We start from the raw sequence: 20,146 nt of genomic DNA on the forward strand, positions 1-20,146 counted from the left end.
TGCCAAATGCTGTTGAATGAGAAATATGTAATTTTTTCCATGTTGGAATGCTTTCCCCATCCCAGCTTAAGATGCAGAGACAGCTAGACAGCTATAAGTAATGTGTTGGCTTTGGCTTTGATTTCCTTGAAAAAGCTCCCTGACCAGCCTGACAACAGCAACTTTGGTTCAGCCTATAGCGTGGGGTTGGGGGCGGGGCTAACTGTTTGCCTGACCAATAACATCTGTATAAATTGAGAATCATGTTTTTTTTTTTTTTTTTTTTTTTCCAAATAGAAATCATGATTCTCCCAAAAATAATTAATGCAAATTAACATTGCATCCTTTTTTTCACTTCCTAAAGTAGCTTTGCTAATGTCTTTTCCCCACATTCTTTGGCTAGCATTACAGTAGCCTATGTAACGAATTAGCTCAAGTTATGGGCAAAATATATATAATGAAATCATAATACGTTACGATCAATTATAATATAAATCGACCAAAAAGGGAATTATGTATATGGACAATTAAGTACAACGGATTAAAACCAATTGTGCACACACACACACACACACACACACACACACACATTGCAAGGTTATTTAATCTTACATTTATGGTCCCGATTCGTGCCTCATTCTCAGTTTGTCTTTTTCACTCATTGAATGCATAGGCCTATGGGAAAGAGTCATGAACATGAAGCCAATCCGTTCACAAAACCTCCTCCCAGACTTACTTGAGTACATGGCTTTTATACATGTTCAGGGGGTGGTGTAGCAGTGGTGTAACAATTGTCCAATGAGAATATACTTTCATGGTATAGGAATGTGGTACATATAGAAAAAACAAGTCTAAATATGGTCAACATCTGGTCCAGTGCCCCTGCCTGCCTTGGGCTCCAGTTAGGCCTAAAAAGCAGGGACCTTTCTTGGCTGCTTTTTCTTGGCAGAAACACACACATATATACATTTTGTACATTAAAACCAGATGTGTGACGAAACCATAACAACTAGTCTCCGTTCTGCCCTTGCATCCATGAAGACCAGGTGAGGGAAAACAGGGAGAAACAGGGAAAGAAAAGTCAGGCTGATAAGAATATCTATCACACATATAAATATATTGATCCTATGATCAAACGCTCTTATCCCCATTGACATACTCACAGATGGGCGGAGACGTGTAAGGCCTATATGGTAATGCTGGCGTGTTCCAAACTCCATCTGACTAACTTTTTTGGATCCTGTCAGTAATGTCCTTGTCTCAGTGATTAATTAAGATATGTGTAAGTGCAGAAGTTACACTTTCTTCGTAACTTGAATACTGAAGGCGGTCTGGTGGAAGCTAGATATTTTACTTTATAACTTGTTAAATGTGGATATTTTTTTTATACAAACGCATCGCTTCGCTTCGCTTCAGAAGGCCTTTATTAACCCCCTGGAGCCATGTGGTGTACATATTTATGATGGATAGATGTGGATGGAGACACTTTCTTCAGCTCATACTCTTTGATCCCATTTACTGCCATTGTAAAGTTTGGATGTGTCAGGATATTTATTAATATTTCTCTGATTGTGTTCATCAGAAAGAAAAAAGTCATATACACCTAAGGTGGCTTGAGGGTGAGTAAAGCTTGGGGAAATTTTCATTTGAAAGTGAACTAATCCTTTAATGCATCATAACAGAATTAAACATAAATGTATAACATGTCTGTTACAACACCATCAGCGGAAACAGTTGATTATTCACATGGGTTTAATATTAGCTACGTCAGAATTTATTAGGCAAATGCATTTCCATCTCCCATTATTCACATTAACTCTTTTTCGCACAAGTCAAAAACCACCTCAAGCGAGCATAAAAACTTTTTTGCAAATTAAGGGATTTTTTCTAAAGTTTCAATCACTTGTTTCTGATGCAATGCTTCAAAATGTGCATAAAAACAGGGTGATGGAAACATACTGGCCTTCATTTATAGTACTAATTCATAGTAAAAAGATGCCATTAAACAAATATTATATATATATATATATAGTGGTTTTAGAGCACAGAAATCACAAATTTTACCTTTAATTAGGTGATATCTTTAAAAAAAAAATGTTCTGGAAGAAACACTTTAAATACACAGTGATGGAAGAAACTTGCTTTGAAAGACAAATGACTGCTCTTAAAGTAGAAAGTGTGAAAAACGTGTGAGAAATGTATGAACGCACTATTTCCTAAAAGCCATAAAGCTGATATCTAAAATCCTTTCTTAAGGGACTATGATGTAGCCCATCTGCTTTTGTCTTTCATTTGTTTCTGTCATATACCTAGAGGACAGGATTATATCCAAACTGTGACGGGGAGAGAGTGCAATGATACTCGGGATATCCCCCAAGCCAAGCAAAGAGCTGGGAGATGTCAAAAGCTGCTTTTCGTAAAAATCTTTTTTTTTGTTTCTTTCTTTCTTTCTTTTTTTTTTTTTGAGGAACGAAAATGGAGTGAATGTGTTGTATAGGAGATGCAGATGAAGTAAATATTCATTCCCTGATTAAAGACTTTGCATAGTAATCAGCGCCTGAAAGAGGTCATCATTTGCATGTCAAATTATCTGACATTTTCACTGGATGCAAACATTGTTCCTGCAGCTGTTTCAAATATTAGGGCCTTGTGTATTCATAATGTAGATGTTTATTTTGGTCACAGAGCAGAGCCATTATATCAGCTTTACATAGGAACAAGTCAAAGTCAAATGCTGTTTGTACACAACAGAATCACAACGTGTTATTTCATTTGTATTCACGTGCATTGCGACTGGTTTTACTATTGATCCTGCAACTATTGATCCTTGAAGAAAAAGAGTGCACAAGTGTGTGAAATATTAATGAATGTAAGTCAATAGAACCGAGTCATTTTATTAGAATTACCAGGAAGCAACTCTAAACATGCCTTGTTCAGACAAAAATCAAAAATCAAAAATCAGACATTTCCCCTCAGATTTATTGTTCGAAGCACATTTCACCAGCATTCAGACATATTTGTTAGATATCTCGGTTTGCCCAAATTCTACATTTACATTACATTTATGCATTCAGCGGATGCTTTTATCCAAAACGAATAGAGGAAATTCTAAGCAAATTCTAAGCCAGAAATGTGTCATGCACCCTTAGTGTAGAAGATTGCATTGCACTGAACTCCAAGATGACAGACTAGATGAGTGATCTTTTAATATTGAATGTATAAGTATTTATAAAAATAGCTGAATGTAATTAAAAATGGATTATTTAAAACATATATTTGTTTTGTTCATTTTTTTAATTAAATAAAATTTTTACATTTAATTTTATATTTTAAGTTTTCTTTTGAATTTTATTTAAAGTTTTAGTAACTTTGTTTTTATCATTTTTAGTTTTTGTTTTTTAGTTTATTTAGTTTTAGTTATTTTACAGTTTTTCTCAGTTGCTTTGGCACATTTCTCGAATCATCAATACAATTTGCAAAACAGTATGTTCATTTCTCGAAACAATTTGTACAAACAGCACAACAAATTGGATTACCTGCAAAAGCCTGTAACTTGCTCAAAATCCTTAGTTCATCTCTCAAAAGCAAGTATTTATGTCAATGAACATATCAGTGCTATCAGAATGACAAGTCCTTGTGTCATTGTTCTCGAACAAGATAGTCAAAATGCTTAGCCATGTTGTCAATATAACAGTGTACACTGTCAGCATTTTCAAATGTAAACTTCTATGGTTTTGATGGCAGTGATTGAAACCGCACAAGACTGCACTTTTTCTGTATGGCAAATATCAACTTTAACAGTACAAATGGACACATTACTGTATATGGGATATTGATCGCAAAAGACGAGATTCACAGTTATGCTTTTACTGTTGGTCTGTATAAAGTTCATTTTGCCTACTATATACTGCAAGTGTAAAGCAAGTATAATATTCTACTGTAAGTGTAAAAATGCAACTGTAATATGAAATATCATAATCAGAATCAAAATGAGCTTTATTCACCAGGTGTGCACAAAAACACAAGGAATTTGTTGTGGTTTTCTTCAGGAGCTCTTGGTACATACATATACACATACATACTGTATGACATGAGAACAGAAAGAACATTTAAATAAGTAAAACTAAGAACATAATAATAAATTAGTAAACTAAAATAAATAATAATAATAATAATAATAATGTGGTATACATCTGGAACACTCTCTCTCATTAGAGTACAGTGTACAGAGTGTTAAAGTACAGTGCACAATGCTGACATACATACCTGTTATGTCTACGAAATGCTTGAATGACTGAGGAAAAGGTTGTTCTCCCAACAACTGTGCTCCCCATTGTTAGGTCATAACTGAGAACGTAGTTCACAATCATGGCCCTTATTTCATCAGAAACGTGCCTAAGTCCTTTGCCGGTTCCTCTGTTTCGCCTCCCTATACCCTTCTACCACACATTCTTACTCTTCTTCTTCCCAGCTGTTGACCCTGTTTGTTTCCATGTTGTTCTTCCATTATTAGAAATTGTAACTCTTGTGTTGTGCTCTGTCTATATGTGCTTTCCAGTTGAAGATTGATGACATGCATCTTTGAGCCGCTTTAGAGAACTGGTTGTGCCATTGGTTGATCTAATGCTTTACATTCCCCTGAATACATTTGTGAAATTCAGGATTCACCTGCAAAATTCATCAATTCAGGACACATTTACAAAAGTCTAAGTCTAATAGAAATGTATAATTATATACTTGACACATTAGGATAACTAGGTCAACCATTTTGCATTTAATGACTTGTGTGATGAACTAATAACTAGATGTTTTGAGGGGTAAGACTATTCAACAGAGAACCAAATAGATTTTGAGCAACATGACATTAGCAATTGATAATGTAGGAAATGGCAGACAATTGTACATAATCAGTTGCATGAATGTACCAAAGGATTTGCAATTTGATCAAAAGAATGAGAAACTGCTTTAATGATGTGTACAAGTGACTAGATGATGTGGAGGTTGAACAAGTAGTTTTGAAAATTTGGTAGTTGTCTTGTGTCGCTGTCATATGTGTTGTGCTTGTATTAAAAGTTCTGATCTGAGAAATGTGCCAAAGTGACTGAGAAAAACTGTAGTACATCAACTGAAATAAAATAAGCTTATGTTTAGGGTGCTGTCTTAGTAGGACCTACCTATTTTGGCAGTATGCAGCGAGGAAACTCGCTAGGTTTTGGAGCAGAGCTCTGTCACTGCTGGTCTTTAGGTTCTTGTGACAGCAACGAAACACAGATTGATTTCCTCTTTCCCAAACTCACCCTGCTTATCAAATAGACTGGTGACACTGACATGTTTATTGTGCCACAGAAGACAAAAACGATGTGTGGTTTTACTGTAATATGACACACGTCTCCATGACTGTATGACGAGAATGGAGTGGTTGCATACTGGAAGTATATTTTAAGATGGTAGGTGTGTTATCAGCAAACTCCCGTTCCAGAATCACTGGCTCCACGTAATTTAGTTCCTTAAACATATGTTTTCCACTGGCATGGAGTTAAGCAGGTGTTTTCAATTCATTCTTCATGAGAGTTGAGCGACGGCCTGACTCGGGGGATTGACAGCGGAGCAACCAGTAAGAGCATCAGAAAGTTGAGAAACGTCCAACTTTATTCAAATGGGAAAAGAAAAACAGGGGATGGCAGCCAGTTGCTTCAGTCTGTCATAAGTTTCAAAATCCACCAATAATGCTGGAGTTTCTTTCGTATTCAGTGCTCACTGTTGCTATATTGAATTCAGATTTTGAAAAATCATTGTGGCTTGGTTAACAAAAGTTTATTAAATTTTCTCTATACTTTGGGACACACAGAAGTAAAGTTTGCAGTGTATATGTGCATAAATATGATGACTTTATTGACCACATATTGAAAGCAATCATTAACCATATGAAGTCTTCCACGCTGCTGTGCGTTTTACAGACACAGCCCCAAAGCTGCAGACCACTAACATTTAAAGCAGTATTGAGTGGGTTTCTTCCGCACCAGTAGACACTTGCAGTAAGAGATCATCTGGCTGGAACGAGGCTATTTGTTATCCTTTGTGTTGACTTATAAATATCACTGACTTATTGGCACCAAACCAGTCAAATATGACGAAACATAATCACATATAGGCGTAATTTGTGGGTGGGACATGTTCCCACCACGTTTTGCCAGGACACATGTGGTCCCCATCACTTTTTTTTAACATCTTGCGGCACAGATGTACTTAATACAAAGTAAACATCTCCAGCTGACTAGTAGTGTATTCATTTCATTAAACACTGAAATGTGTTGTTTTTGAAATCATGCCGAGTGCTCATTGCCACTGTTTTCATGTGGCTCGTGCACAGTCTTCACACAAACGCATGCTTCAGTCTATCGCTGTTGCGGGGACTGATGGCATGCGCGGTAATACAACACTATTTGCTAACTGCCACAACTGGAAAAAAAGCAGAAGAAGAGACAATCTATAACAAGAATGGCGACTTTCCTTTGGCAAGTTCAGATGGCACGCAAGAGCTTGCTAATAGCCGATACACTAAGTTTCGAATAATTTTTTTGACGCGCATGCGCAAACTTCATGGAAAGGACACCGGGACAATGTTTTGTTTTTATTGTGAGTGTACACAAATCAAAGTAGACAGTTTTGAATGACGTATTACTTTTATCTGTATGACCATAAATGATAAATGAGTATTTTAAGTTGTTTCCACTGTTATAATGAAACAAAATCATTTGGCATTATGCCGATTTATGTAGTGGAATTCTCACTACTACAGTCCAGTGAAGAAATATGAGTGGCCTGGAAATGGGTGGGACATGTAAATAACATGTACATGACTGACCAGGGGTGGGTTTCCCAAAAGCATCGTTAGTCAACTAACATTGCAAGTTCCGTCATTACTAACAAAGTTTAAAGACACGGGGCCCTATTTTAACGATCTAAACGCAAAGTGTAAAGCGCACGGAGCAGGTGCACTCAGGGCGTGTCCAAATCCACTTTTGCTATTTTAACGACGGAAAAACGGTCCGTGCGCCGGGGCGCATTTTTGAAATGGGTTGTCCCTATTCTCTTAATGAGTAATGGGCGTAACGTTCAATAAACCAATCAGAGAGTCATCTCCCATTCCCTTTAAGAGCGAGATGCGCTCGCGCCATGGCGGATTGCTATTTACATGGCGTACACGCGATGAGTCAGTTAATATATATGTGTGTGTATTGGCACGATTGTTCAATTAATTAGCCAATTTCGTTCATCATTATAAGTAGTAATAGGCTAAATTGAAAATAGGTAGCCTAATTCTAATACACGCAATGACTATTCACCATTACATTTTTATATTTATGTACAAAATAATATTCTTTTACACTGTAATCCTTTTGTTTTTAATATTTGGCATGTTTGTGTGATGGGCATCCCTGTGTGTAATAAGCAAAGTCAACGCGCACTGTGTTTCTACCAACGCGCTCTAACAAAAAAATATTGCGCCATTGACTTTAGACTTTAGACCAGGTTTGAGTTGGTCTATAGCGCAGTCTATTTTCAGCTCCTTAAAATAGCAATGCGCTGGCAATGCGCCTGAACACACCTCTTTTTTAGACCAGCACGCCCATGGGCGCACTAACTGGCTCAAATGCATTTACTAATTTAAGGACGTGGCGCTGAACGGGAAAACTAGCAAACACACTTGCGCTGCGCCTTGCGTCGCATTGCGCCGGGTGTATTATAGGGCCCTTGGTGTTTCTAGAAACCTTAGTTCAAACAAACATTCGTAAACTGCATCACAAACTTGTGTGGTTTGGAACAACAGCTCTTGAGCTGTGGTTAAAAGAATATTTTCTTATGACATGGACTTAATAAATCATTCTCTTGAGCAAAATAAGCAAGCTGACGTTAAGTACAATGTATATCTTTTATTTCAAATACAATGTCATTTACATATTTTAGCATCAAGAGATTTTAAGCACTGTTTTTGAAGAGTGCGCATGTGCATACACTGTAAAAAGAACTTGGTTTAACTTAAAAAAGTAAGTTACCTGGTTTCCTTAAAATTTTGAGTTCATTTAAATAAAAAATTTGAGTTACAATGAAGGCAATTGGTTTTATCAACAGAAACTTAAAATATTATGTTATCTGAACCACATGAATTATTTAAGTTGATTTGACAATAGAAAATATGTTGTGATAAATCATGAAAATATTTTTTTTTTACAGTGTACGTAAGAACAAGCCTATGATTGAATCTGGAAATAAAGCAAAATAACTGAGAAAAATGAGAATTAGTCCTCAGATGCCATGTCTGTAATTTATAGCAAGAAATCTAGCATTAATTTGATCTCAAATGGATTCATTTAAAGAAGTTATTACTCCACCACCTGTGTGACAGGTTTGCGACAATACAGTTTCGGGAAACAGTTGTGACTAGCTAGTTGATTTGTTCAACGATGCATATGGTAGTGCAGCAGAAAACGCACCCCTGTAAGGCATGTGAGTTTAAATACAACCAACATGCCGACACATATCAGACAACACCATCCAGATGTGCCAACACTTTATCATCATCAGCCTTACAAAAAAAAAAAAAACAAAAAAAATGCAAGAGCATTTCAAGGCATCGCGAAGTTCACGTTTTACAGCAGAAACCATCAAGCACCCTTGTTCTTTGTGTACAAAACCCGATAAGTCCATTTTACCAAATCAGCACACAGTTTTCAGGTCAGGCGACAAGGCTGCTAGTCACTTCAAAAAGACGCGCTAGCTGAGGGGAGTTTTGTCAAAGCTGACTAAAAGTGATCGAGGATTTATAATTTCAACTCCTTGTACACCATACATGTCTTGCATGCTGAAACCTTGTTTTTCCTTTTGCGTTTGTGTGTATGTGTGCATATGTGTTTGTGTGTGCCCATGTGTTAGTGTGTTTGAGTGTGTTTTAAATGCAGTTACAAAGCAAATACTTGGTTTTGTTTAACTCTGAAACATTTAATGTGGAGTTATCTGCTTTTGCCAAAAAAAAAAATGACTGTTGGAGTGAACGACTGATTTTGCTAAAAAAAAAAAACTTTCAATGAATTTTAATTTTGTAAGTTAGGCCTATCTGATTTTTTTTAGTTATTATTACTTAATCAAAAAAAAAAAATAAATCAACTGCAGTTTGATTGATATTGCTTGGAATGCACAATAAAAAAAAAAAAAAAAAAAACATGATTTGCGAGAATTGATAACATTTTTATTTGGCAAATTAACTGTTCAATTATAGCTAGGATAAATGTCAGTCCTTTTATTATTGAATTCTTTCCTCATCTAAAACAATTAGTGGTGATGATTTTGTGATAATCTTAACCTTATTAATGTGTGCTCTCAGTTGCTGCTGATCATCATAATGAAGTGTTCATTAATGGATTGTTGAAAAACTGCCAGCTGATCTGGTCTGCCAGATTTTTGTCCTTTTGTTCAGCCGAACCGAAACTCTAATATCTGAATCATATTCGGTTTATTATTTTTTTTTTCTAATGTTTGTGGTTTTGTTTTGCTGGTGAGTTCATATTCATATTTGGTCATCCACATCACGCCTTATTGAGGATTCCCACATCTCAGCTATGGAAAGCTGAGGTCAAATCTTGGGAATAGACTGCGATATGCCAAGTTATTTCTATTCAATTTCTCCTTCTGTCAACTGAAGATCTCTTTGAAGCTCAGAAATCTGGCATCAAAAGTAAGAGGATGGTACGACTCTATTAAAATGCAATTTAACATGCTTTACCTTATACAGAGGTTGGAGAATCCAATCTGGTAGGACAGACACACACACACACACACACACACATCCCCAAATGGCCATGCTTCTTCGTGATTGTGTTAGAGTCTGTGCAATATAAAGCAGAACAGTCATTGTAAGCCTTTTATTGGCTTTTAAAATGGCTTTGAGTTGCATTCCGTCCATCCATATCAGAAATATGGCTCGCAAAGATACAAGCTATCGTTCCAAGACACAAGTCATAAATGCAGTGATAGAATCATTCCTCACTCTGACTGTCATTGTCATACAGAGGGTCACGGTGCCGTTGTAAACAGTTCTCTTATTAACTTTCATATGGTTCCTTTGGTGACTGTTACAGTTTGTCGATAAACAGATCTTGTGTGTTGTGGTTTTTGATGGAAACTGCTGTTAAAGAGCTGCGTAGAGGCTCTAAATAGTGCATCGAGCTTTTTATGCTTTTCTTTTTTAGAATGAGTTCATGCTTGCCATATTTAGAACAGTGAGCAAAACACATTTAACATTCTAGGCTGCAGAGGATGACGATTTAGCATTTAGATTAAATTTTATCATTTTATTTTTGTCTTAAAGTAATGAATTTATTAAAATCTGCAAATTCAGCAATTATAATTTCTTCATTAATGAAGCTGTCAGCCATTTAAAATAATTAATAATAGTTAATCTCCCTATTGTTCAAATCAACATTCCCAACATTATGTACATAATCTTGCATACACTACAGTTTAAATGTTTTTGAAAAAGGTTTCTCACACAAGCAATTTTGGCACGCACCCGGGTTCAGTTTACGTCAGAGTTCGGTTCGTTTGGATGATGTGAACGCTGTTTTCCGAACTCAAGTGCACACCCGTGAACCGTACCCGAGTACGGATCACTACTGATATGAACGCAATCCTGCTACTCAGGAAACATTTCTTACTATTATCAATGTTGAAAATGTGTGCTGCTTAATATTTTTTTTTGTGGAAACCAGATAGCCTAGTTTTTCTTCAGGATTCTTTGATGGATAGGAAGATCAAAAGCATAGAATTTATTTGAGATATAATTTTTTGTAAAATTATAAATGTCTTTAATGTCACTTTTGATCAATTTAATCCTTGCTGCATAAAAGTATTAATTTCAGCAGCCCCCTGCTGTATTTCTATGAATGAAATGTTCACTCACTTGTTGAGCTTTGATGATGATTAAATTTCACTATACAAAATATGAAAATGACTTTTGCTCAACATGGTGTCTGGGTTTGATTTAGATAAACAGTCTGTAAAGAGAATCTGACTATTTAGTTTACTAATACTGTGCTTTGCTTAGACGGTTGATTTGGGAAGGTGTATTTGCAAACAAATTACATGTGTATGTTGAAATTTTATTTTGTCTTTTGGGATTGAAGATTTGCTTCAAAGCTAATTGACATGGACTAAAAGCCACAAAACTCATGAGGTCTTAAGGGCTTATTTCTCTCTGATTTGTCATGAAACAAACAAACTGTTTACACTGTATGTTACAAAATGGAGAATATTGTGAACTTGATCTTAATAATATGTCAAAAAAAAAAAAAAAAAGACAAAATGATCAGAAAAGAATATGGCTCTCTGTCACTTAGGAAGAGGACGTATACTTAGACTGACATTAAATGAATTATTTATTGGGGAGTGTCTCTGGAGGAACTTGTCTTTAGTGACTAAAACAGGATAAAACAGTGGTACTGCCTGGCTTTGTTGGTACCAGCTCTGACGGTTACGGCAACCTTTGAGTTGTCTCAGCTTTGAAATGCAAAACCAAATCTCTTGACAGAGTACACGTGTCAAAATAACATCTGTATTCAACTGCAGAACATAATGTGTCAAACGACACTGGTAGTTTTCTGATCATACCATCAGTGCCACCTATTATTACATTTACTGAGAACATCACTTTTGAACGCTTAATGATAATGCTAATTGTTTAAAGCAGCATGCTCATACACTGTGTTTTGTTTTTTAAGGTTTCACGGAATGAGATATCGTGCGTACGCCGCCTGAAGGCATTTATTGAATTAATTTTCAACAGAAGCATTTCTCCTACAGCTCATTGTGGATCTTCATTTACAGTGGAGGGAATTAGTTAATGGCCTCTAAAGGACTTTATTCTACCGTTACGGCAGACAAGTCAAACATATTTTGCCAGCCATCATCGAGGCAAAAGTGCAGGATGTTCTCCAGAGATTGGAGACATTATACTGAACTGACCTTTAACTTAACTGACCTTTATGTTGCAGGACAATTTTTATAATATGAGCCATGGTTTTGTGAGGAAAGACTTGTAAAGGTTCATGGTTCAGTACTCAAAATAGTGTGTGTGAAATCCTCAGGGTGCCTGTGCCAAAAGCAACAGCTCAACAATCTTGATTCTTCTAAGATCCCCCAACAAACTGAATTTCACTTCATTTGAATATCCATATTAATGTTTTTTTCAAGGTTTTTCATAATAACCAGAAGGAAAAAGGACTGTCCACTACTGTTAAAAGGTTTGGGCTCAATAAGATTTATTAATGTTTTTGAAAAAAGTCTCTCATGCTCAGCAATGCAGCATTTATTTGATCTAAAATACAGTAAAACAGTAATATTATGACATTATTACAATTTAAATAACTCTTTTCTATTTATAAATATATATATTTTTAAAAAGTAATTTATGCCTGTGATGGCAAAGCTGAATTGATAATCCTTCAGAAAGCATTTTACATTATAAATGTATCTTTTTGCTGTTATTTTTGATCAGTTTAATGCTTCATTACTGAACAAAAGTATTAATTTCTTTAAAAAAAAAAAACAAAAAAAAAAAACTTAGTGACCCCAACCTTTTTAATGATAGTGTATATAAATCAGTAATTTAGGTCTTACATTTATTCCAAGTGCTTTGGCTAAAGTGTAACTCTTGTATCTAAATCAGTGCTGGAGACTGGAAATAGCACTAAACATTTGTTTGTATATAGGTTAAATATGCAAAAACTTATAATTGTATACTGTATTCAGGTGAATGCAGCTGTTCGTAATTGTTTTCGACTTATTTTTTGATGTGAATTATGGTGTATTCTCTATAGTTTAATATAGTATTTTATCAAAATTTATCACATTGAATGCTTTCACCTTAGCTTTCATCTCATTAACACATTAACATCACATATTCTCTGTGAGTGATTAACACTCCTTTTTAAAAGTAGGCCATAATTTGCTCTCCTGAATGGAGGATGATGACACCCTTTATCACCATTCCCTGTAGGGTAACTAAAGGTATTTGTAACATCTTTAGTTTTGCTGAGTAGTAGATTTTTTTAGATCTGCAAGCCCTCATAAAGGCCTGAATTGTGGCTTGCTCTGCAGTCTGTTTAAATTGTGTTCAAAGTGCAAAGGCAATCAATAAATCAACTTTGTGAAATGTGTCTCGTTTGCAATTTTTTAGCCCCAAAAGGAAATGGTACCCAACAATTATGTTACTGAGCTTTTCTGTAATATTTATTTGAAGTTTTTGAAAAATCAAAATGCCAAATCAAGCCCCCCAAAACAACACAGACACACATAGCTTCTGCCAATCTCATGTTAATCTTGACTACCTATAAAGTAGTAGTGCATCCTTCATATCTCCAAAAAGTTTTTAGTTTTATCATATTTATAAAAGATAGATACACAATACCGAGTCTTTCCGAAAACAGTCGAGCGCCTGGAGGCGTGCCGTGTGAGCAGAGCTAAAGAGTGACGAGCATGCGCAGCTTTCGTGTAGCGATCGTCGGTCAGCTTAACAACTGTATTTAAACACACAATACACCATCGCATTATCCCTGGATAACTTTTGAATCACTATAATGAATATAGTGTATAGTAATGAATTCACTACGTTCGTGTTGTTTACATTATATGCACTTAGGCACACAGACATTTGAAGCAGTTTTACTCCACCTGTGGTTCCAACTCATGACCGGGATCGTTATTGCTGTGACCGCTCCATCTTTCAGTTTCAAACGATCTGTAAATCCAGCGTAGAACTGGGCCTTGTTTATGAAACCATGAGCGCCGATCCTGAGGGCTCAAGCAGCCACGGAAAAACACAAGATATTCTCCATTCATTTTAACCAATAAAAAAGTTATTGCAGCTATCAGTTTCTATGGTTTCTATCAGTTTCTATGGTAACAAATATCGAGAGCACATCAATTTAATGCGTGAGCACAAAACTCTCAGCTTCACTTAACTCTGGGTTCTTTGGGAAGCAAGGTTATCTTTCCCACACAACCAAAAACACACTTCTTTGGTGACATTGTTGATTTTGTGAAGTCCTGTGACCTGTGCAGTGCTGCCGCCGACTTCCGTAAAGCCGAGCTATTGCTCTCTCGCTCTGGTTGACGTGTGCGCACGCGCTCTTCCGGGAGAAGGGCCCGTACAAGGAATTCCAACCTTTCGGATGTCACACAGGCACATACTCGAAAAAACGACAGCGAAGTTTATGAGGATTTGGCACAGAAATACTCCGTCATGCATCCAACTTGTATTTTGAAACTTTGGCAATGTTTAGCATGAGAATCCAACTCTTTAACAGTGTAAATAAATCAGAATACATGAAATAGCATTATTCTCCCCCCCCCCCCCCTTAAATAAATGCATTGTTGCAAGTTAAAAATTCTAATTTATTGTTTTAATTAAACCTTTTAAAGTTTTAGAGTTCTGTTGACATACTAATGTTGATCATTACATCAACTTAATATCCTCTGTTATTTAAACTAAAATTTTAATTGGCTTTTTAAATAAATTAGGTTGTAGTAACTTAATGAAATTGTCTTGATAACTTTGGAAATTAGGCAGTGGATTTCTAGTGCCCAGCTTGCTTTGCAATAGGACTGGATCAGGAGAATAAATGTTGAAATTAAGTGTTAATTTATTTGTTTTTAGTGAATGGAAAGACCTGTTAGTGTTTAATGCTGTTATGTTTGACATTTGAAAGAGTTTCTAAAGTTTTTGTAGTTACCATTGTGCTGAAGAGTAGATGCATGAAGGTAAACACTATTGACTCTATATAAGCAATAATTGCTCTAATACTAGTGACAAGTGATTTCTTACTTGTTTATTAAATATACATGTTAAATAAGTTACATTAGCCTAATTGGTTGCAGGGCTACAACTCTTAATTTTTTGAGTAATCAACTTAAAAGTTTGTGTTTATGCTACAAATTATTAAGTTCCTCTAACTCAATGTAGCTTGTTGGTTAAACTTAATTTAAAAAAAAAAAAAAAAAAAAAAAAACTGTTGTAGTGAAGGGAAAGACTTGTTAGTATTTAATGCTGTTATGTTTGACATGTGGTTACCATTGTGCTGAAGAGTAAATGCATGAAGGTAAACACTATTGACTCTATAAGCAATGACTGCTCTAATGCCAGTGACAAGTAATATCTTACTTGTTCATTAAATATACAGTACATGTTAAATAAGTTGTTAGCATGTGCTATGATAGCTGTTAATTTGAACTGAAATAGTAAGATTAATTGGTTCCAGGGCTACAACTCTGGTAGTTGGAGCAACTTAATTTTTTGAGGAATAAACTTAAAAATGTGTGTTTATGCTACAAATTATTAAGTTCCTCTAACTCAATGTAGCTTGTTGGTTAAACTTAAATTCAAGTTGTCCTAACTCCAAAAAAAAAAAAAAAAAAATGTTGTGTTAATTTTTTATAGTGATTATAATAGATTTTTTGACAACATGTCAACTACCAGTCAGAGTATAGACTGTCTGCTAACACTTTATTTTGATAGTTGCCCTACAAACATTTCGCTGACTGTAAGTAACTTTGCAAGTACATGTCAACTTATTCTACTATCCCTAACCCTAACATAACAGTCTACTAAATCTCTGATGAGAGTTAGTTGACATTTTAGTTGCAAATTTACGTATAGTTAGTAGAATGTCTAAAGTGGGCTTGAAATAAAGTGTAACCATATTATTATTATTATTATTATTATTGCACTAACATAACTATGCTTTTTGTTTTACAGTTCCTCCAAAGATCGTGAACCTGTCAAAGGACCTTGTGGTAAACGAAGGCTCCAACGTCACTTTGATGTGCCTGGCTAACGGAAAACCAGAACCTGCCATCGTCTGGAGGATGTTATCACCTTCAGGTAAGATGCATATCATGCCTCTATGGGCAGAAAATATTTATTATAATCTGTGAAAAGTAAGCAAATCTTTAGTCAATAGTTTTTGCCTTCAAACTGAAACCACAATCCTCAACATTGGTCCAGTACTGCTGATGTATTTTCCCATTACAAGAACAGTGCACTTTTTTCCTTGATGATTTAGCAAAATGCTACATCACACTGACACATTAAGCATGAGTAAGATAATATATCAGGTGTCTTTTTCTCTGAGAGCTGTGTGTGTGTATTTTGACTGTGTGGATGTGTACATGTGTATGTGTGTGTTTGTGTATGCACAATATAAGCTGAGTGGTCCATTTTGCTTATCTTCAGGCCACATGAACAAATCAGCTCCATTTGGGCCTGTCTGTGGCTCTGTTCTGCCGTGCACCATTTCACTTAATCAGGGAAAAACTGCATTTTAATACGCTATGATTCATGGGGTGCAATTGGACTGCCGTACCTGCTCATGCACCCCGCACACCCCCCCTTTTTCTTCCTTTGTGTTGTTACAAGGATCAGGTAATTGAAATGTTAATGTGACACAGAAGTGACTGTTTTTTTGTTGTTGTTTTTTTGTGTGTGTGTGTGTGTGTGTGTGTGTGTTTTTTTTTTTTTTTTTTTTTTTTAGATAAGTGAAAGAGTTTGAGATAGGATTCCATTATGATACAGTACAGGTATCTGCTAAGAACTTCAAATGCTTTTAGGAATAAAAGATCAGCTGTCAGAAAGGATTCGGTCAAGTCAGGGTATTGTTGGACCACAGGATCGACCTATTTACTCTCCACATCATTTAGAAGGTGGACACTATGCTTTTATTCTTCCATTGTCTGCAGAGTTCAATCTTAAAGGGATAATTCACTCCGAAATATAAATTCTGACATCATTTACTCACTCTTATGTATTTCCAAACTTACATGACTTTCTTCTTCTACGATAAAAGATATTTTGAGAAATGTCTTCAGGCCCCCTCACATAAAAAAACGATAACTATAACGATAACTGTATTTGCGTCCACACCACTGCGGTTTCAAAGTGTGTACAACATGTTTTTGCTCTTCTTATTGCATTTACACAGCTTTAACCAGCAGATGTCCTCAGCATGCTATTCTTCAAGCGAATAGCTAGTGTAATCGATCTAATCTAACAGTGAATTTAGCCGACAAAGTCAGTATAGTGGAATAAAAACAACGCCTAGTCTTTTTCACTGCAACGTCAAAGAAAGCAAGACAATGTCGAAACTAGCTCTGGATACCTGAGGTAATTTTATGTTACACTGTTTGCTTGCCTGGCATAATGATCTCATCTCTTAATACTTCTCACCGTTTATTAGAAGGGTATGACCGATTGTTTTCCATATTTCCATTTTTGTTATCAGTTCCATTTCTTCAAACAGTGGTGCCTTTTTCTGGACCTCGGCGAACTTCTCTGCAATGCGTCTGCCAGTTTAAATGCACGAGCCCTTAAATTAGAACGGATTCTGATTGGCTGTCAGTGTTTTATCGTTCAACAGCTGGAAAAAAAATAATTCTGAAAGTGATCCCAACTACATCGTTTTCTATATCGTTATAGCTCTGGTGTTGACAGTGCTGTTCTTTAGAACGATTTTTAGAACTATATCTTTACTGTTATCTTTATACTGTAGTTATTGTTCTTGGTGTGAACAGGCCTTTAGAATACAATGATCAATGGCTCCAAAACAACATAGACTTTCATTGTATGGCCAAAACCCTTTGAACAATTCTTCAAAACATATTCTTTTGTGTTCCACAGAATGAGTTAGACCATATGCTATATTTACTAAAACATTTCCTAAATAGTGTGGCCAAATTATTTTAATTAAATATGACAGGTAAACATTTGGGACATGCACTGATAAGGCCAAAAAGATCCATTAACGAAGTAAATAGGGTCAATTTGGATTTTATGTTGATTTAAAAACTTTAAACATGCAGACGTGGCTCAAATTAGTCTCTGAAATAGTGGGCCGTGTTGGCAACATTACACCACTGATAAACACCATGTTTGTGTGTCATTAGATCAATTTAACACTTTGTCGGCACTCAGATCTGATTTGCTTTTGTAAAAGCATGCCATAATCTTCAAAGAGCTGGCAACCAGGAATCTTGATGGGGCCGGAATCAGTCGGAAGCTATCCAAACGACGTGTGAAACTTAATTAAGACACAGACCCCCCTGCGATAAGATCTTAATATCTAGATAGCACCAGGATTTGTTTCTTGTCAGAGATTTGTTTCTTATAAAAATTTTTATTAGACAGACAAGAGAGCCTGTTGATGTGAAGAACACCTGCTCCCTTGAGCATTCACCGTACTCCAGTCATTTAGATTTACCGCAGCGTTTCCACATTGTTTCAATAAAGGGCTGAAATAAGTCTGCCAGTCACACTTAGTTCTGTAAGTACACATCTCCGACCTTTAAATGGCACTTCGCTCAAAGCCGCACGGCTCTTTCGCCGGACTCTCTGTATAAACCCGAGAGATTTCGTGATCCCGCACCGTATCTTCAGTCTCGCATCACTCGCTTGTAAGTTTTTTTTTTTCTAGATTACGATCATACAGAGTCCTTTTCTTATCTAGATCTCAATCTAAAGAAGGCAGCTAGGCCCGCTATCATCCATTCTCATTAAAGAAACATGCAACAATGTTATTTGTGCTTTAATGACTTTCTAGAGTTCACCTTCATGTGCCGAACTCTGTAGTGAAAACTAACAGCAAAATATCATGATGATGTCATAGAGAAGAGGTTGACAGATCATTAAACATGTTGTTTAGATGGAATTTGTGGCAAAATGCATTTACATAAAAAGCACTGAAATGTGATTTCAAGGCCATTAGCGGCAGTGTTTATGTTGGAAAAGTGCCGTAATTTTGCTTAAAACGTGTAATGAGAGTGCTACACTGTTATGCATTATCAGATTAGCCAAAATATACTCACTAGAGTCAGGGGATGTGAAGAACTTTTTGTGATTGACAGACGTTCCAATTCTGTGGAAATATGCAGAGTTCTGCAGGCACAAATTCCAAGATTCAGTGTGGGTCTGGCTATTAGCAGTCTGAATTATTGATAGAGCCCAAAGTCTAAAACAACTAAGAATTGAAACTTAGTATAGGGCCAGTTGTTTTTGCTGAAATCATGAATATTATAGCGAGCACTGTTATTTTGCTAGAAGAATATGTCCTTTTAAGTAAACCTTTAAGTAAACCTTACGCTTCACAGAATCAGTTTATTTATGTTGCAGCTTTAGAGATCCAGAAGTTTTTTTGTTTTTTTTTGTATACTCTTATGAATTTTCTTTATTTTTCTTTAGTTTCTTTATTTTTTGTATTTGCAGACTGTAACTGCTTATTTGTTTGTATGTTGCAATGAGATTTTTTTTGTCAGGTTTTTTTTTTTTTTTTGCCTTGATTTCCATATATAAAAATCAATAACTTAGATAATAATAATAATCAATCAACTTGATAAATTAAAGATATTTAGACTTGAATTAAGTTTTCTTGTTTTAAGCATGCATTTAATTCAGTTGCCTGTGGGGTATGAAAAATAAACTTAATTTAAAATGTATTCTCTGAAAATGAGTTATCTTATAAAATTATCTTACTTTATATAGATACATTTTTGTATTTATGTTTTAAAAAAATGCATAAAAGGGGTCAGATTGACCTGGCATGCTGTGCATTTTAACATTAAAAACATTTAATTGTTTGATATTACATTAATTCATCAAAATACTTGTTTCTGACCCTTGTCAATGTAATTCTCATATTTTATATTGGGGGAGGGGGATGGGGAGAATGTATAACTAACTTAAGAATGCATAAAGGGGGTCAAATTGGCCCGTACTCATTTCCTATGGAATTCAACACAGTATTTTTGGATACATTTTTGTCAACAATAATACATTTTATATAATTATATACATAATATACATTATATATAATAATACATTATGTTATAAAAAATCTGTTGTGAAGTTTTTGCTTTGACACAATGTCTAAATATGCAGCCTAGTCTCATTGTTTAAACATAGGCATTTATACGTAACATTTACAGTGACAAAAAACTTTTTGAAGGTTTTGATAAATGCTGAAACATACAATATGACCATTTTTATAGCATCTAAAACATGGACATTATTACATATTTGCATCTATAAAAATGATATTTACAAACCATTTATAACATAAATGTGGTG

The 20,146-nt window shown here is 35.4% G+C and overlaps 1 protein-coding gene across 8 annotated transcripts in view; it reads left to right on the forward strand.

Annotated features, from left to right (window-relative positions):
• ntm (neurotrimin) overlaps nucleotides 1–20,146 on the forward strand; it is a 394,473-nt gene that overhangs the window by 341,107 nt on the left and 33,220 nt on the right. For all 8 annotated transcript variants that reach the window (XM_048180735.1, XM_048180736.1, XM_048180732.1 and 5 more), the window contains one exon: nucleotides 15,788–15,913. In XM_048180735.1, coding sequence (XP_048036692.1) covers nucleotides 15,788–15,913 — 126 coding nt within the window. The remainder of the gene's footprint in view (nucleotides 1–15,787; nucleotides 15,914–20,146) is intronic.

The sequence above is a fragment of the Megalobrama amblycephala genome, linkage group LG2 (assembly GCF_018812025.1).
Source record: "Megalobrama amblycephala isolate DHTTF-2021 linkage group LG2, ASM1881202v1, whole genome shotgun sequence".
Taxonomy (NCBI): domain Eukaryota; kingdom Metazoa; phylum Chordata; class Actinopteri; order Cypriniformes; family Xenocyprididae; genus Megalobrama; species Megalobrama amblycephala.